The 17233-nt window shown below is 46.6% G+C and overlaps 2 protein-coding genes across 11 annotated transcripts; both read right to left on the bottom strand.

Moving 5' to 3' along the window:
- Positions 1 to 820: 820 nt before the first annotated feature.
- On the bottom strand, positions 821 to 11824 carry rbm14b (RNA binding motif protein 14b). 10 transcript variants are annotated; one of them, XR_012964779.1, is made up of 6 exons: positions 11762 to 11824; positions 9476 to 9828; positions 7978 to 9049; positions 3866 to 7586; positions 1766 to 1875; positions 821 to 1654 (listed from the first exon to the last, which is right to left on the bottom strand). XR_012964779.1 is itself a non-coding variant. In XM_076162451.1 (4 exons), exons 2-4 carry the CDS (start codon positions 9822 to 9824, stop codon positions 7265 to 7267), a joined length of 1743 nt encoding a protein of 580 aa, XP_076018566.1. In that variant the 5' UTR covers positions 9825 to 9828; positions 11762 to 11824; the 3' UTR covers positions 821 to 7264. The 10 variants fall into 10 exon arrangements, 2 of the variants coding, with proteins under 2 accessions (XP_076018566.1, XP_076018568.1); XR_012964775.1 differs by having other exon boundaries at positions 1766 to 7586; XR_012964772.1 differs by having other exon boundaries at positions 821 to 3708.
- Positions 11825 to 12319: 495 nt separating this feature from the next.
- ccs (copper chaperone for superoxide dismutase) lies at positions 12320 to 15175 on the bottom strand. The gene is made up of 8 exons (XM_076162613.1): positions 15015 to 15175; positions 14720 to 14792; positions 14337 to 14474; positions 14069 to 14243; positions 13904 to 13964; positions 13611 to 13688; positions 13418 to 13521; positions 12320 to 13313 (listed from the first exon to the last, which is right to left on the bottom strand). Exons 1-8 carry the CDS (start codon positions 15036 to 15038, stop codon positions 13154 to 13156), a joined length of 813 nt encoding a protein of 270 aa, XP_076018728.1. The 5' UTR covers positions 15039 to 15175; the 3' UTR covers positions 12320 to 13153.
- Between the last annotated feature and the right edge of the window lie 2058 nt (positions 15176 to 17233).

Genomic DNA, 17233 nt, shown 5'->3' with positions numbered 1-17233 from the left:
GGTGCTCCCACTACCAGAAGACCCTGCTGGCCGGTGCTCCTTTCCTGGTCAAAAGTGTCACACGTGACCGCACCCCAATAAGTATGGGAACCAACAGGCTGGGCATCGGGTTCTGACCCTAAAAAGGTGCAAAGGGGGTGTGGCTGCCTACAGACAGGCTAAGCAGACTTGTGAATGGTGTGGGGGCATGTCAATCACACCCCCTGCATGGAAGGAGTTTTATGGCCTGTGCCAAGCACCTGTTGCTGTTAGTGATTCTCAATGGCAAAGCCAGGCCTGCTGTAAGTGTCAGCTTGGCTGTCTAAAGACATCTTATTCTTTCAAGAAGAAAGAATAAGATGTCAATTGGATATTAAGTTCTTCAAAAATTGGATATGAAGTTCATATTGATTTGTTCATTTAAGATAAGATACAAAGTTAAAACTAATATTTATGTCAAGGGAAATTGCTGAATAGGCCATGTGATCATTTCCATGTAGAGAAGGAATCTAAATCGCTGCAAGCAGGACTTGAACCTGCAAGGAAAGATCTCATTGGATTTCATGTCCAATGCCATAACCACCCGGCCATAGCAGCATTTATAAAGACATTTTGGGGAAGTATAATCAATCAGCTGAACAGATAAGTAGCCCTGCTCATGGACACAATTCATCTGATGATTCTAATGCCTAAAATAAAGTTGTGGGTGAATGAATCATTTAAGGCTGCATATAAAGTAGAGCACACATTATTAAGTCACTACAACTTAAGCAATGTACATTGCATTGCAATATCAATGTGTCAGTGCACATTTCAAGTGGAACAAAAGAGATTCAGGCACTTTTATGAGAAAAGAAGAAGAATTTATTCATGATTTGCATGCAGATTGAAAAATGCCTCAGAACATTTTAAGAAATACAGGTTTAAAGGCATAAATGCATACACAAGCCTACAATATCATTTGTGGTTATATCAGGATTTGTCATTCACAGTAAACATGTCGTCGCAAACATTTCGTCTAAACATTCATCAAATAAATATCACCAATTCTGACTTTGTGCTGAAAAAAATGTTGTTGAAATGTGTCGATCCAGATTTCTATCCTCTCTCGGTAACACACTTTACTCAGTCAACCCTAATGCGTCTTTGGAAACTAGAATGCTCTATATCATAATTAACCTGCCATTTAAGTGTAACTACACTTGGCTTGGTCCATTAACCTACTTAAAGGAGCTTAGCTACTGTGTAAGTATTTGTGGTTACCATTAGGTACATTATTGTGCTACTGCTGAACTGAGGGAATTGAATGACCACTGTCGACATAATGCAACAGCGAGGTGCAGTTGACATCGAAACCCATAATGCACTGCACCTTGCGACATCTATTTAATAAAAATGGTCCACCACTTAAAGCCAGAGATGGACTCTAATGACTACTTAACACATATACAAGGAAAGGGGGTGGACAAAATAACAGTAACACCGTATGATTATAATGCATGCCAATACAACAACACAACAGAATCCAAGTTGGTTGAGTTGAATCTGCATTTCCTGCATAAAACATGAAATTCAGAGCTGTTGTATTGGACTGTTTATATTCTCCAGGGGTTCATGTTATTGTGTCCATCCCCCGTCGATCAGGTACTGCCTGAGGTAACCAGTAACACTCTAGCTGTATTTGAAAAAGAAACAGGACAAGCTGCAGCAAAGAGTCTGATGTCTATAATTTGTACATTTGTGCTAGAAGAGCTAGAATAGTCACGGTCATATTGGATAAACCTACCTAATCTCAACTTCCAAAGTCAAAGGCAATATGGTCTATGGGTTGTGCTCAAACCAGAGGAGTGGGGGTTGTGTTCCAGATGCACACGCCTGCACATCAGCCGATACCTGCTGCACGAGAACAGATGTAACCTGCAGGATCCCATCAAAACAACACAATATGGAGATGTGTACATACAGTACAAAGCATGAGCATCTGGATTACAGCCGGCACTGTCTTCAGCTGTCCAAACCACAGGAGGCAGAGGAGAGAGTGGGCGGGAGTGGGAGGAGGCTGCAGCGAGCTTGGTTGTCAGTACATGTGAATGTGTGACTGTGAATATAGAGCGGGGGGGGGTTTAGAGATGCGTGGCTGCATTCATCCAAGCGTGGGAAGCCCAGACTCACAAGCACCTAAAGCTTTTAAGTGAGGAGTTGGGAGAGTGGGGAGGATGGGGTGGCTGACGGAAACTGCTGGAAACACCTCACCCTGATCACGGAGGCCGGGAGCGCACTGTTTTACATGGATTTCTACCCAAACTGGCATGTAGTGGCATATTTTTGATCTCACTCACAATTGCAATTTCATGCCATTACAAGATGTAATTGTGATTCTTGAAACAATTGAGGCCTCCAGTGTGGTCCTCTGAGCTTAGGGAGGGAGGTGAGGGAGCACCCTGAACTACTAACTCACCTTATGATCAGTTTATCTACCCACTCATCCATCCTTCCTTCCTTCTTTTCCTCCTTCTTCCTCCCTTTGTTTGTTAAGCCGATATAAGGCCGTGGTCTTGTTCTGATGTGACACCAAACTGCATCTCGCAGCTGTCAGAGCAAATGCCAGACAACTCATTTGACTCTGCTTATGCCACAAATGTGCGTTCATGTGTAGGGGTTAAGCTCTCTCAGCACAGGGACAATCTTAACAGGTAATACACACACAAGTCAGTCAGAGCACATATCCAGCCAATCCAGCTGATCCCAGTACGAGAGAAACAGAGCTGCCATACCAGAAAAGTCCTATAGGAACCCTGAGATTGGTGAGAATCTACAGGTTTGATTGGCCTCCTGCCCAGGCCTATCTTATAGGACGTTTCTGGTAGGTGCACAGGCTGTGAGGGACCCAAAGAGAGAAGAGCGCCATTGTTAACCTCTATAGTTTAGGTATGTTTATCAGTTTAGATGTTATGGATGTTATGTCAGCTCAATTCGGTTAGGAAGTGAGACTGAGTAAATGTTCAGATCCCTTCCACAGCCATGTGGAGCAAACCCAGCATTCAACAGTTTAGCAAAGCGACTCATCCAACACTTAAGTCTCTGCTTGACATGTTACTGAGTCCGGGAGCGGGCCATCACACATACAATGTCCGTGGGCACGCCCAGGCCTCTAAGGTCACAAAAAAGGAGGGGGTTGGGTCAGGTGGGTGGTTCTGGGAAGTTGAATCCGAGCCAGAGCCACGAACCCAGATCCAAGGTGGCGACGGCGGTGGCGGCGGAAAAGCGCTGTGTGTGAACGGCGGAGAGGAGAGGCGCACAAGTACAGTGGGGTCGGGTTGAGGAAGAGGGAGGGAGGGAGGTAGCGGGTGAGGGCGGCGAATACGGCGGTGAGGAGGAGTTGACTAGCTGGCAGGGAAGGGGTGGGGGTGTGTCCACATGTGCCAAGCCTCAAAACACCCATCAATACACTCATTTCCTCACACACAAACACAAACACTCACGCAAACACACACCACTTGGACCCAAGTAGCTTCTGACGACAAAAGCACGCCCCCTTTGTGCACTCGCTCACCCAGTCACACAGAGAGGGACAGAGAGGGGGGCGGTCAGTCGCTGATGCGAGACAGGACTTGGCATTTTGGAGGGAGGGGGGGGGGGGGAGTAGCCTCACCCCATCCTGCCTGCCACCCCCACAGAGGCGAAGCCCAAGGCTGCAGGTGCGACACTGCCATTGCAGCAGAGGAGGAGCTACGGAGTGGGGGGCAGGTGGTGAGGGCGGAGAGGAGGAGGGGGGGGGGGGGGGAGGAGAGTGTTTGGTCAAGGCACAGTCAAAGGAGGGGCGGCAGGTGGGGAGAAAAGAGGAGGGGGGGGTCAGCTTGGTTTTTTTTGTTTTTTTTTCATTTACCTTGATGGTGAAGAGAGAGAGAACAAGTTCCCAACTGCAGTGGCGTCGCGCTAAAAGTCTTCCCCCTGGCTTGCACCGCCACACTCACGCACCGATGCACGGTGGCCGTTCCACATGGCACGGTGACCTATTTCAGTTGAGATAGTTAGTCAGAGCTGGACTGTCGCCGGTTTTCGAGGCAAGTTACAAATTATCACACATGCAGGTCTGAGAGTAGACACATAAGACACACGGGGGGAGAGGAGGGCGGAGCGGAGCGGGGCGGGAAGGGGAGGGGGGGAGGCAATGTGGTGCGGCAGGGAGAGACCAGACCAGACCAGACCAGACCAGACGCACACCCGTCAAAACCCCAGCAACGGGACTGCTCCACAGATCAAAATGCACCCCGGGCCATTCCATCTGTGTGTCTCTCCCCAGTTCTCATGGTGATTTCAGAGCGTGTAAAGCCCTCTGTGGAGGAAAATCAATCTAGAAGGACCACACTTTTTGTAGTTTTGCGTGTTCTAGCCCATTAACTACAAATCGTATGTACTTCACATTACATCGCTGCTAACCATTTGGGTGGGAAATCAATCGAAAAGCTATTGTAAGGTTTGGAAAAATGGCCTGAAAGCGATGTAAATCTTTTGTAGATTATGGACTAAAACAAGTAAAACCGCAATAAAAGGCAGATTCTGGCCTCTTTTGGTCAATTTATCTGAGCTGGCCATGACTAGCCAGACAAATTAAATGAAAATAATGAAAATTGTTCCATGTGTAAACCTCGTAGCAGCGAGAGGGAGGGTTTGCACACGGCCTCGAGAGGCTGGAGAGAGAAAGGAGCACCAACCCCGACTTACCCTGACCAAAGAGAGCAAAGCTGGGGCAGCATCTACACCTGTCTCCCCCTGGGTCCCCCTGTCAAATGGGTCTGGTGGTCATTTACACAAGAGAAACAGATGGTGGAGAAGAAAAACATAAAAAAAGAAGAAGGGGTATAGTCCAAACCCTTTGCCATCGTTTCCCACAGTAGTCAGCCAAACATTCTTTATTATAATAATGTTTATAGTGTACATATTCTCAGTAAAAAGCATGCCGGTGTTTACTTCTCTTTTTCCTAAAAAAAAAAGGGCTAAATTAAAATACTTCTATAAAAAATACGGTCTCAGACATGGCAGACAAGACATTTCGCAACCACATAATTCTACAAAGGATGCAATTGGTATGGGTGTATATACGACAGAGAGAGAGAGAGAGAGCGAGAGAGAGAGAGAGAGAGAGCACACTGTGAGATGCAAAAGTCACTTAACCACTAAAAACCACAGGGGGGGAGAGGGAAGGGGGAGACAGCGAGGCAGTAAGGTGATTTCGGAGAGGGCGTGTCCGTGTGTGCATCAGACCCCGCTCAAAATGTATTTCCAAATAACTCAGAGCAATTGTTTTACAAAACTGCTCGAAGACCCAGAAGGGTGGGATTCACCACAGGAGCACGAATGACAAGAAAAATACTGATATGTACAAGTCGTCTTGTTTTCAAGTGGGAAATGGTCCTGATCAGGCAAACCCAACCCATCCGATCCCGAAAACCGGACTAAAACAAATGCTGAGAATTTGTTTTGCAATTACAATCTGAACTGAAACGGGTCTTGTATTCGAAACAAAAAAAAAGGGGGGAGAAAGTTGGGATGACTGGAAGACACTGCGCCATCTCTCGCTTCATTGGTTCTATCGCTGTTCTCTGCTTAAACCAGCAGCTAATTGAAGTTGTCCAGTGAAACTGCAGTTTGTGGCTCAGTTTTAAAAACCCTATTATCACTAGATTCAAGTCCACGAGAAAGCTCCGCCTCTAAGCTTTCTGCTTACTAAACTCTGGGGGGGCCCCTGTCCCACCCTTACCCTAAAAGTATGACTTAAAAGTAATCCGTCAAAAGCACTTAAAAATGGGAGATCCCTCCACATAATGCACTTAACTCAAAGCTTATAGGCACATAGTTGATCTTGTCGCGTATTAATGTGATTCTAAATGCAGTATAGTAGCACAAGGATTCGTAAACAGCTCATTCAATAGTCACCCCGCCCCCCATTTACAATCTCGCCCCGTCGTGCCTTGTGTTACATGAAAACTATATCAAAACAACCGACTATACATTTTAAAAGACCTCTGAACATGTTGAAGGACTTAATACAGCATATCTATGTACAGAAATCAATGTCACAGTAATGTGGCTCCTCCCCTCCTAAACTGCTGACAGCGAACCTTTGAGACGAGCCGGGATAAACTGCCGACGGTGTAAAAGCATATGAAAGACAAATGTGGAATAGAATAGAATGGAATAGAGCAGAGTAGAGTAGAATAGAGGTTGTTAACTTTCTAAATTCACTGTCAGAGGTAGGCAGCTGTGGCTAGAAAGAGAGAGAGAGAGAGAGAGAGAGAGAGAGAGAGAGAGAGAGAGAGAGAGAGAGAGAGAGAGAGAGAGAGAGAGGTGAAGCAGTGTCTTTCAGTGCTATTGTTACAATACGGGTGCGTAGGTGGGTGGGAGGGTGGGTGGGGGGGGGTGGTAAGGGTAACGGAAAAATCCAAACATACATTACAGTACACATTATGTGTGCTTTTACGTTTTTTCCCGTTTTTTTTCTGCAAGGCGCAGGCTTAGCTGCTGCGTTTGTGCACTGCAAGTCATCACAGCTCAGAAGCCCACACACACACACACACACACACACACACACACACACTTTTGTCTCGCACTCGCCAATTCAGACATGCACACGACATTCGCATCACATCCAAAACAGACACCCGCCCACCCCGACCTGCCATCCTTGGTTCTGCTCGTTACAATGCAATGCAACCAGTACATAATAACTCTTTCCTCACCTCCCATCTGAGAAGAAAACACATTAAATCTCTAAACACTTCAACGTAAGGCAAAACAGGTTTCAAATTAGCTGCCCTAAACTGATCATCTAGGCCTAAGAAGAAACCAATGATCCTTTTGCTGTAGATTTGGCCTTAGAAAATCATATCTGGGTTATGGAAATAAAGGCATATGAAAGGACTGACCCGGTCAGTCAAATACTGGCACAAGTGTGAGACTTGACTGGCACAATAAAAAGTTAAACTAATAAGAACAATGAATGCCCATAAAGCAGATGAGAGCATCGTGTCCTGTTGATGGTTACACTGCATATGCACAATGAGGACCAAGGTTATTTCATCCAGTCCCTTATAAAATGGGTTACACCAAAAAGCCCCCAGTTTCAAACCCCACCCCCACAATAAGAGCCCTCAGACACACATACACACACACATACAGCTGCTGTAAGGTGGTCAGGTTTGGGGGTTTGGGAGGAAGAGATGAGTGGAGGATGGAAGGGGTTCAGGGCAAAGAGGGAGGGGTGGGGGCAGAGAATTGTGTGCGACTATCGAAATGGGGGCTCAGGCGTGTGAAGGGAGAGTTCGGGGCGGCGGAGGATGGCCTCCTTGCGCGTGGGCGGCGGCAACGGCGGCTCATACACCCTGGGTGCAGCCATGGCGGCTGCAAGTTGCGCAGCGGTGGGAACAACTGGCCTGAGGGCGTCCAGCGTGGCTACCGGCTGGGCGGACATCGTCGGTACGGCGGACATGGCTGACATGGCTTGCATGCCCTGCATGCCGGCGATGGCGGTCACTGTGCTTGGGGATGGGTAGGCATACTGGAACTGCGGGTACTGCTGTAGTTGCTGGTAGTACTCCGCATAGTACCTAAGAGTGGAGGGGGTACAGGGTGTGGAGACAGATGGGTTAAGGGAGGGAGAGGAGGGTTTAGGCACAAGTACTTCAAATGTAGTTCAAGGTGGAGAGAAAATGTTGGAAAATCTGTGTGTCAGAACTAGAAGGAAATCAATGTGATGCCATACTATTAATCAATCATCAATCATCAATACTATCAATGGTCCACAGTATTTGAGAAGAGGCATGGAAGGAGGTCATTTGAAATGGCACTAGAGTCTAACTTTATCAGGTGGACAGCCGAAACGTTGGAGTGTGTGAATGACGAGGAGAGATCTGGTGGGATTTGACGGTCGGCGGTTTTGTTAAACTAAACCCTTTCTGTGAGTGTCTGAGTGCAGCAGTAGCCGGGGTCGTGTCCTACCTGGCCATGGGGTCCTCTGCAGCTTCTGCTTCTTCTGCTGCTCTGCCAGCTGGAGTGGGGAGCAGGGGTCGGCGTGGCTTGGCTCTCTGGTACATGAATGGTTTCATCACCGGATCTGGTAGCAGCGGTGCCGACCTCCTCAGGGGACTACGGTCCCTCTCACCAGACTTTGCCGCAGCGGCTGCCGCAGCGGCGGCAGCGACTGACTGCTGCTCAGCCACAACCTGCTGGCCCTGGGCAAAGTAATGTGCCTGCCTGGCTGCCTCATAGATGGCTGTCGTAGGGTCCGCTGCTCCCATGGCGCTTATATGAGCATAGGCTGGTGTAGCGGCACTGTAAAGTGCTGGAGCTACACTGTAGGCTGGGTTGACCGCAGCTGCTGCTGTTGGCATTTCTAATCCAGGAGCAGCAGCCAAATAGACTGCCTGATTGGCCACATTTTGGGTGTAAACCGGAGTACTGTAGGCAGCGGCGGCGGCAGCAGCAGCCGCAGCAGCAGCAGCTGGAGACGCAGCAACCTGGCCATAGATGTTAGGGGTCATCGAACTGTACATCTGTGCGGCACCTGATGTGAGAGCTGCCTGATTGGCCACTGATCCATACAGCTGATTGGCAACATTGGCACCGTACACCTGGCTGGCGAGGGCACCATAAACAGCTGGGTTCACAGGGTTCCCATCAGTACGTGTGCCAGTGGTGATCCCGGTGAGGGCAGCATAGGTGGGGTCAAACGTGGAGGTGTTGTAGACTGAATTGTGCACACTTTGTTGGACCTGCAGTGGTAGTCCAGCGGCTGCAGCGGCGGCAGCAGCCAGGACAGCTGCCTGACTCTGATACTGCTCCAAAGAAGGCTTCCCCACTGGGCACTCTCCAGCATAGTGACCCTGCTTTCCACAATTCACACATGGGATTTTTCCTGTAGGTGCCTGTTTGCTGGGCTGGACCTTGGACAATTCCACAGACAGGGGGCGGCCCTTAAAGGAGGTGCCATGCAGGGCCTCAATGGCCTGGAGTGCATCCTCCTTGTTTTCCATGTGGACGAAGGCGTAGCCTGCGGAAGAGGAATGCCTGGCTGTCATTGAGCGCAGGGACAACAGTTAGGATCATAGTGGCATTGCCACAGGCATGCACTTAAACTTCTTATTACTCTATAAAAACGTTGCCAAAGTGAACCGCGTTGCAAACCTTGTGATAGGTCATAAAATTTAAATATCAACGTTTTCATGAAATATTAGGGGATTACAGTTTAATGCAGTTGACGCATGCTACGGCTTTACGATGACACAAAGTCTGTATCATATCACACAGGCAAACTCCCTCACTTACATATTTAACGACAAAAATGAACAACTGCCACATGCAACCCCTTTTTTTTCATCTACATCAATTATTACACAAGCTAATTCTAAGATAGTGGCATCAAAAACAAAGGGAAGGGATTTTAAAACAATTCATATGCAACCAATGACCTCATATGTCACTAAGAGACTTGGCTCACCTTTGACCTTGTCACACTCAAGTACTTTCCCAAAGGTCTGGAACAGCTGCTGTAGGTCTTCAGTGGTGCACATCCCACTCAGGTTACCCACAAAAACCTTAGTGGAGTGTAACGGCCTGCCCCGCGACTCCTCCACCACCAAATTCCGTCCACGAAACTCACGTCCATTGAGTTCCCGGATGGCTCGCTCTGCTGCACCCTCACCCTGTAGGTGGACGAAGGCAAACTGTCGCAAGACGCTGCAGCTGACAACCTGTCCATAGGGCTCGAAAATGGCTGATAGCTCCTCCTGGGTGGTGTCTAACGCCAGGTTCCCCACGAAGAGCTTCACTGTGTGGCTCTTGTCCATGGCGCTGCAGGGGAACAGAAGAGTTAGGATGAGATGTGCTTGACTGGAGCGAATGATAAGCAAGGAGGATTAACTGTAGGACGCAACTATCGGTTGCCACAGTTGTAACACAAAGCCACACCTTTGGCTCTTCTGTAGTCTGAGTGGGAGGAGGAGGTAGGGATGTACCGCAGTACACAAGGACAGAGCTGACCAAGCCTTTTCTATATAGTTTCTTTTACAGTGCGTAACAATATATAAGGGGGAAGGACGCTGCTGGCACTGACTTTCATTCAAAGATATTACTCTAACATCAAGAGCCTTATATTAGCTAGGGATTCATCAGAATATGAGAGTGACCATCATTCAGACAAATGAAACAATGGAGGATGTGAGTGAATGAACCCTATCTCTGCCTCTGAGTTGGTTATTCAGACTGTGATAAACAGAGGCAGAGGTGGTTTATTATTAAACAACAGAGCTGTTTCCTGTCACCTCTATTACTCAAATAACACTTTCCAATGTCAACAATAGACTAAATGCCAATTTTGTGAGATATCTAATGAGGAACAGTCATGCAGGCCGACAGATGGGGAAATGGCACATTTTGCACCAATTATTTACTTCCTTGAAAATAAAAAGTATAATAATAGAATAGAATAATCAAAGTGTTATCATCGCCAGTAAAGGATTTCTTATTTACAGTGCAGTGCAGCTTTCAGGTGGTGAAAGAAAGCCAAAGTCAATGAAGAGTAAAAGCCGCATTGTGATCCATAAAAGAGGAAACAAATAATAGAAACACAAAGCACACAATGTACGCAGAATCCCATTCGTTTACAGTCAAGACTGGCATAAAGGTCAGATTATGACGCTCTGCAAAGAAAAATCGATTGATTGGCAGAATTAATCTTCATTTATACACACACGAACACACATTAGTGTTTTATGTCTCTGGGGGATTTTCTTTTAATCTGGTAAACCACCAGGGGGCGCTTTTTGTACAACCGCTGCACATTTCCCAATTTGAGAACCGCTGTGTATGTAACGCTCCACTCTACGTTCTAACCGTTAGAGCTTTGTTTGTACGTGTCCTTCCTCCCCCGGCAGTGTGTGTGTGTGTGTGTGCTAGTAGCTGCAGGTCAGACTGCACTGTACTGCCGCGGTTAGGTCAACACCCCCCCCCCCCCTCCGCTTTTAACACCTTTATGGCGGCTGTAAATCAAAGGGCAAAGAGGAACATGACGCCAAAGAATGACTTCGCTATTTTCTGCTTTGCGCCTCGACACATGCTGCTCACGGAAAACAAGTTTAAAAAGCAACCGATCGTGTCCTCAACGATGTGTGTGTGCGTGTGTGTGTGTCCTCCTCGCTGTATATGGCTGCTGCATTGAAAGTGGGTTCATGTGAGGCATTACAGAGGGGAAACTGGCGTCCCGATGACGCAGCAGCGAGCTGAGTCAACATAAATCCACCGATCGGGAACATTTAAGCGAAAATGTGCGGGAGAAAACACTCATATTACGCTTTCTGCTGCGTACTCATTGTCCACGCGTCAATACAGCCACAACTGTAAACGTGAATGGCGTTCACTTGATGCTTGGCTGCGCGTATGTTCAAATCAAAACAAGTCCCAAAGCGAAAAACACACAACAGAAAATGATAGCATACCGTTTAATAACGCGACGAAGATGAAAATACGTGAGATTCGAACCCGAAGCTAGATGGAAGATCGACAGACTGTAACAACAGACAATCACATTTTTTCCGCAGAGGAATGAATACAGTGTAACACCGAGTGTCTCTCGTCAAACAACAACGATCTGCTCGGTGTTGGTCACCCGATCAACGCGGCGGAGCCACTTGGGCTTTAAGGAATATTGATCAATTGCACCAGATAAGCGTTAAATTGAGACAATAGAGAAGAAATTGTGGTAAAATAAGCGGATCTACCATCTTACCTAGGCGGTGCTGTGTTTCAAAATGGTAGCGCCTGCTTCCGTTTGAGTGTTCGGGCATTCTGCAGAGGGGGAGGAGGGAAGCTGCTGCTGCTGTCGCTGCACCGGAGGATGCTGTATCCGACACAACACAACGAAATGTAACGACTAATGACAATACTAATAATAACATAATCCTTACTTAATTAGTTTTATTAGTTAATTTATCCCGTTAACAGAATTTTCCAAAGATCTCAACTGTTTTGCACTCATATCACCTGGCAGAATCACTGTCAACTTGCAAACTGTAGATTGTTTTAATGGAGCGTTTGGTAAACTTATGAAGCCGTTCTGAGATCAGTGGATTTGCAAGTTGCTTAACTTGTGAAGTCCCACAACCGCCAAAGGTTTACTGCAGCGTGTGTAGGTGCCACAGGTACTTTCAATCAAATTTAATTGTCAGCCATGGATGGCAAAATGATTCCTAATGAAGCATTTGTGACAGACTCATACATTTACATTATATTTACTGTCATGTCAGGAATATTACTGCAACAGAAAAAAGACATAACACATTCAGGGGAAATTCAATAAATGTATTCAGGCAGAACAAGACAGGTGCTCAATGTGCAAATCAATCTCAATGTGGTGAAAGCTTCTCACTTCTATGTGAACAATACAATGGCTCCATATTGATCTCTTCATTCAGAAGAAAAACATCATCAGTCAGAAATCAACAAGCTAATCAGCAGGCAGAGATAATTCTGGTCAAATAATAAAATCATCCCAGGAGTACGACTCTTGAGTCGAGTTGTGGCGGTGAAGGAACTCAACCTCAAGCTCCATGTTGAGAAGACAGCTGAGCCTGCAATGGTTGAAGCCCCCCGCCTCTTCCTCCCATCCCCCACTCTCTCCCCCTACTTGCCCTTTCACTCAGGCTGGAATACGATTCCCAAACTATTCCCAAGTCACTCGCACCACCTTATGGATGGAAATGAAGCGACTTGGCAATGTGGATTTGTTAGCAGATGGACGTTCGGATGGTTTGGGGTTCACATCAGGCACAGACGCTGTAATTACTCGGTCATGAGCCTCCCCAATTAATTCATTGACACTTAAGTGGCAACTTGTAGGGCAATTCATGCAGCCACACATTAATAGTGTAAGGCTGAAATGGATTGCAGTGTAAAGGCTCAAGTGCTGTTCAAGTGCTTTGAAATGCCACACAGTGCATCACATGTTATCAGTGGGAAATTGTGAGAAAAATGGATCAGTCTTTGGTCATTTCTTCAGCTCTCTGGCACAGTCTTCCTCACTGCCCCGTCGCCGTCTCCGTCCTTCTCCGAGTCGCTCTTCCTGTTCAAGCGCCCCGGTGCAGGTCGCGGTCACACATGTGGCCAGTTTCTTGCTCCAGGTTCAGAGGTTCGCCGCGGGCGTCTCCGTGCCAGTCTTGCTTCGACCTTTGCCAGCTATGGGCCTGTCTCTCTCCTCCCACAGCGTGACCCCGTCGCAGGCACAGATCTGCTTAGAGTTTTGAAAAAGGCCTGCCGACCGAGCGATGATCCCACAGGCCAGCCTACAGAGGAGACATGAGACAAAACAATGAGACAATACTACACTGCATTACAGATACAGCACTCCCAGTTAATTGTCCACTATAATATAGTTTTATAAATCTACCTTGCTCCAGAGTTTCCCGTCTGCTTGGACAGCGGGTTTCCACCCTTTCCCAGGTCATCCTCTCCTCCATCCACTACCAGTGATCTTCCAATAACGTCCCACACCTGCCACAGAGAGAACCACGGTAGCAATACACTTAAAGCAGATATGAGGAAGTGATGATCAATACGCCAAATATGGTTATGTGTGTTACCTTAAGCTGACTGTCTTCTAGTCTGAATGAGGCTCTGCCATCTGTTCCGGCGACAACATTTCCCAGATCACCTACATGCTATATAACAGCACAAAATGTGAGAATTACACATAACAATATAGTGCGACTTATAAACAAAGACAAATGAACCATGAATGCACAGAGATGATAGGATACAACCAGGAAATCATGTCTCAGCATTTTTACAAGCTTTTGAAACCGAATTGCTCACAAGCACTCCTGCCAATTAAATTAAGCAATCTGTGAAATACATTAGTAGACACAAGTTTTACCCTTTCAGAATTTCCTGGACCACCGTGTTGTCTTCCGAACGGATTAAAATGTTCTCCACAACTGCATGATGATAAATTGGAAAGGACCAATAGGTGTCAATCATACGTTTGGGATTCATTTGGACAAATTGTTTACTATTTTAATTTGTTTTACTACCATCTTACCTGAGGCAGTCCTGTGTGAGGTCACCCAGGGTGTGCACATGGAGGCCGTGGGGTCCAGGCTCCAACCCATCGATGGTGCCATCAACCAGACAGCGATCCTCAGACAGCTGGAGGAATCGCACCACCCCCTGGACTGCTCCCACGCCCGCCATCATAGCCACAGCAGCACCCAGGTCTGCCACCATATCGTCATTTGTACATTTACATTTGGACATAAAGAAGAAGATCCCATTCACACCAAGAGCTTTATCTAATGTGGTTTCCTCACCTCGCTCTGATCCTCCGATGCCCTTCAGTACGGCTCTGCGTCCCGTGCTTTCTATCAGAGCCTGCACCTCGGCGCTGGTCAGAGCAGATTCCACCATCACCTCCTCCTTTCCCAAGTCCACACTGACTGTCTTCACGCCTGTGTTCACAGCAGCGGACGACAACATCATCAGAAACACACGGCAACAGGGTGTTGTCTCATTGTCTTCCATGATTCCACTGCTGTTGCATCATCTTTGGTGACTTTTACATGGAAATTAGCTTAGTAAACCAATAAATAAAATAAGGGTCAAGGGTCAGTTAAAGCTACTAGTGAAAGGGAACAGAAACATCATAAGAGGTGTAATAACTTTCCTAAATACAAATCTTTAAATGCTTTCTAACCTGGTTTGCTTTCAAGTGCAGCTCTGACTGCCACTGCGCAGCTCTCACATGTCATCTGCACTGCAAACTCCAGCTGAGGAGGAGAAACGTTTGTTCGTGTAGATAACAACAACAACAAAAACAACAGACGTATTATAGAACTGCGCAACACAGAAGCTTCTAGCATTAGCATGAGCAGAGCGCCACATAACAGCAGCTGCACGCGCTTTAGTTTGAATGTTGACAGTTGATTTGATACATTGATAAATTAAGTCGTAACAGTAGTTACAAACATCAGAATATTGATATATAAAACCTTAGTTGGCCTCTTCGTGTCCATGTTAGACGCGCAGGTCACCGCCGTGGCTGTGAAGATTGAATTAAGTCAAAAACTGCCTTTAAATAACTGACTTATGTAGAAGCGGAAACAGGCACACTGCACCGCCTGAGGAACGCCGCCATGTTGGTGAGGTCAATGTTTACGTCTCCGAGCTACTGCCGCCTGGTGGCTACTTACTGATACTGCAGTCACGGGCTAAGGATGAAGCAGAAACTCTATTGAAAACTATTCTTTTCATTTTGTTTTCAATATTTCCATATAAAACACTACACAACAGAAACACAAATTCCAAGTATTCTTAATTATAACACCAAACAGAAGCAGTTGGAGAGCATCAACCTCTACAATAGCCTCAAAACATTCCTGTCTAACTTGCCATAACGCCCAAAACATGCAATTCTGTGTACATCTGACTTTTATAATCTCAAACTATTATCTGTATCCACCTCAAAATCTACTATTATGTTCCTTGGCCCTGTGACCCACCTCTCCACAATACTTCATTATAACCATTAGAGTTGTCATGCAAAGACACACACCCACACCCACATATTGAGGCAAGAACATATACCATATAAATATTACCTGGGAATTATTGAAAGATTGGCACAGTCTACATTTCTGCATGTACCTTTTGTGCTGGGTTTGCACTTGTAGGCTGTCGACCGTGTTGCTATTGTAACGGGTGTGTCTGGCCTGAGCAGTCTCTGATCAGGCCGGCAGCACATCTGTCACTCCTGTTATCTCTGCGTTGTGTTCTTGTGTTGAATAGATAACTGGATCACAGACAGCTGCTAGTTGTTTCTTTATCGCCGAAGATTGTCTCGTGTACAAATAAAACAAAATAAATATAAAAAGTTGTTCTCCCGCAACCTTTGAAACACTGTTTGGAGTCTGGATATGGCCTCATCCTCTGACGGTGCAAAGACAAGAAGATTGTCAAGATAGCACAGAAGTTTTGTGAAGTTCCAAGTCATCATCCTCATAAAGGAGGCTGGACTGTTACAGAGACACTGCGGTACCTTAGGTACCCTTGATACCTAACTTATTGCACTTCTACTCTAGCTCTAGTTATGCTCTTAGTTGTTGGTTTTGGAAGGAAATGCACTAAAGATTTCTTGTGACCTGAAGTTCTTTTATCTACCTGTGTTGAACGCACTTATTGGAAGTCTAAATGACCATAATGTAATGTAATGTAATGCAATGTAATGTAATGGTATGCGATTATACTCATGAAGTCCAAGGGGAGTCATGAAAGCTGTTTACTTCTTGTCGTCTTTGTGCAAGCCAGAAGTGAGATCCATCGTTCTAAAGAGGCAGTTGCCACTAAGAGCAGCCAGACAGTCAAACTGGTGGGGCAAGGGGTGGGCGTCTTTCAAGGTTCGAGCATTCAACGACCTGAAGTCGGTGCAAATCCGCAACCGACCGTCCCTCTTCCACACCATCACCAGGGGTGAAGCATACTCACTAGATGCAATATCCCAGTAGTCATTGCCACTCTTCAGGGCATGAATCAGATGTTTGATGACACTAGAGCCCAAGATGAGATCGTCATGTTGACCAGGTACAACCAAAGTGGGCAAGACACAGCGAACACCATAAAGCTCCATTTCCAAGTCACAAAAGCCCTCAGGCCTAGTCTGCAGACCACCAGTCAAAACAATGTGTTCCTCACGATGTTGTTTTGCAGAAAGAACACCAGAAGAGCTGAGTTTGGACCCTTTAGGTGCCTTGACGCAGCTTTCTTTGTAAAGATCAGCTAGGTCGGTGTTTTCAGAGAGGGTTTGGTCCACTTTACCCACACCGCCCCTCCCAGGGTGTGGGTTTTCTAGTTGAACTGTTGGTTTTGTCCACCAGAACTGCTGGTGGATTGGAAGCGGCTCTGGTTGGTCTGTTGAGGACAGTCCATCTACCAATGACCAGGAGACAGGCACTTTAGACATCTGTTCTCCCGCCTGCAGTGAGACAATGTAGAATGATCAGGAGTCCCACAAACCCTGCAGACCATGCTCGAGTATGTCAATGTGCTAAAAATGTTGTTTCAGAATGTCAAACACCATATGGGGATATGCAACATGGTCGATAGATGTGTTGTTACGCAGCTTTATCTTCACTACATCCCCTGCTTTGCCCATAAGCCTGTCTGGCCCGCTGTAATCTCTGATCAGGCCGGCAGCACATCCGTCACTCCTGGT

Source organism: Genypterus blacodes, unplaced genomic scaffold (assembly GCF_046128005.1).
Source record: "Genypterus blacodes isolate CSIRO-AG114 ecotype Tasmania unplaced genomic scaffold, CSIRO-AGI_Gbla_v1 ptg000122l_1, whole genome shotgun sequence".
Taxonomy (NCBI): Eukaryota; Metazoa; Chordata; class Actinopteri; order Ophidiiformes; family Ophidiidae; genus Genypterus; species Genypterus blacodes.
The sequence above is the reverse complement of the archived record's forward strand: the minus strand, read 5'-3'. Positions and strand labels throughout refer to the sequence as shown.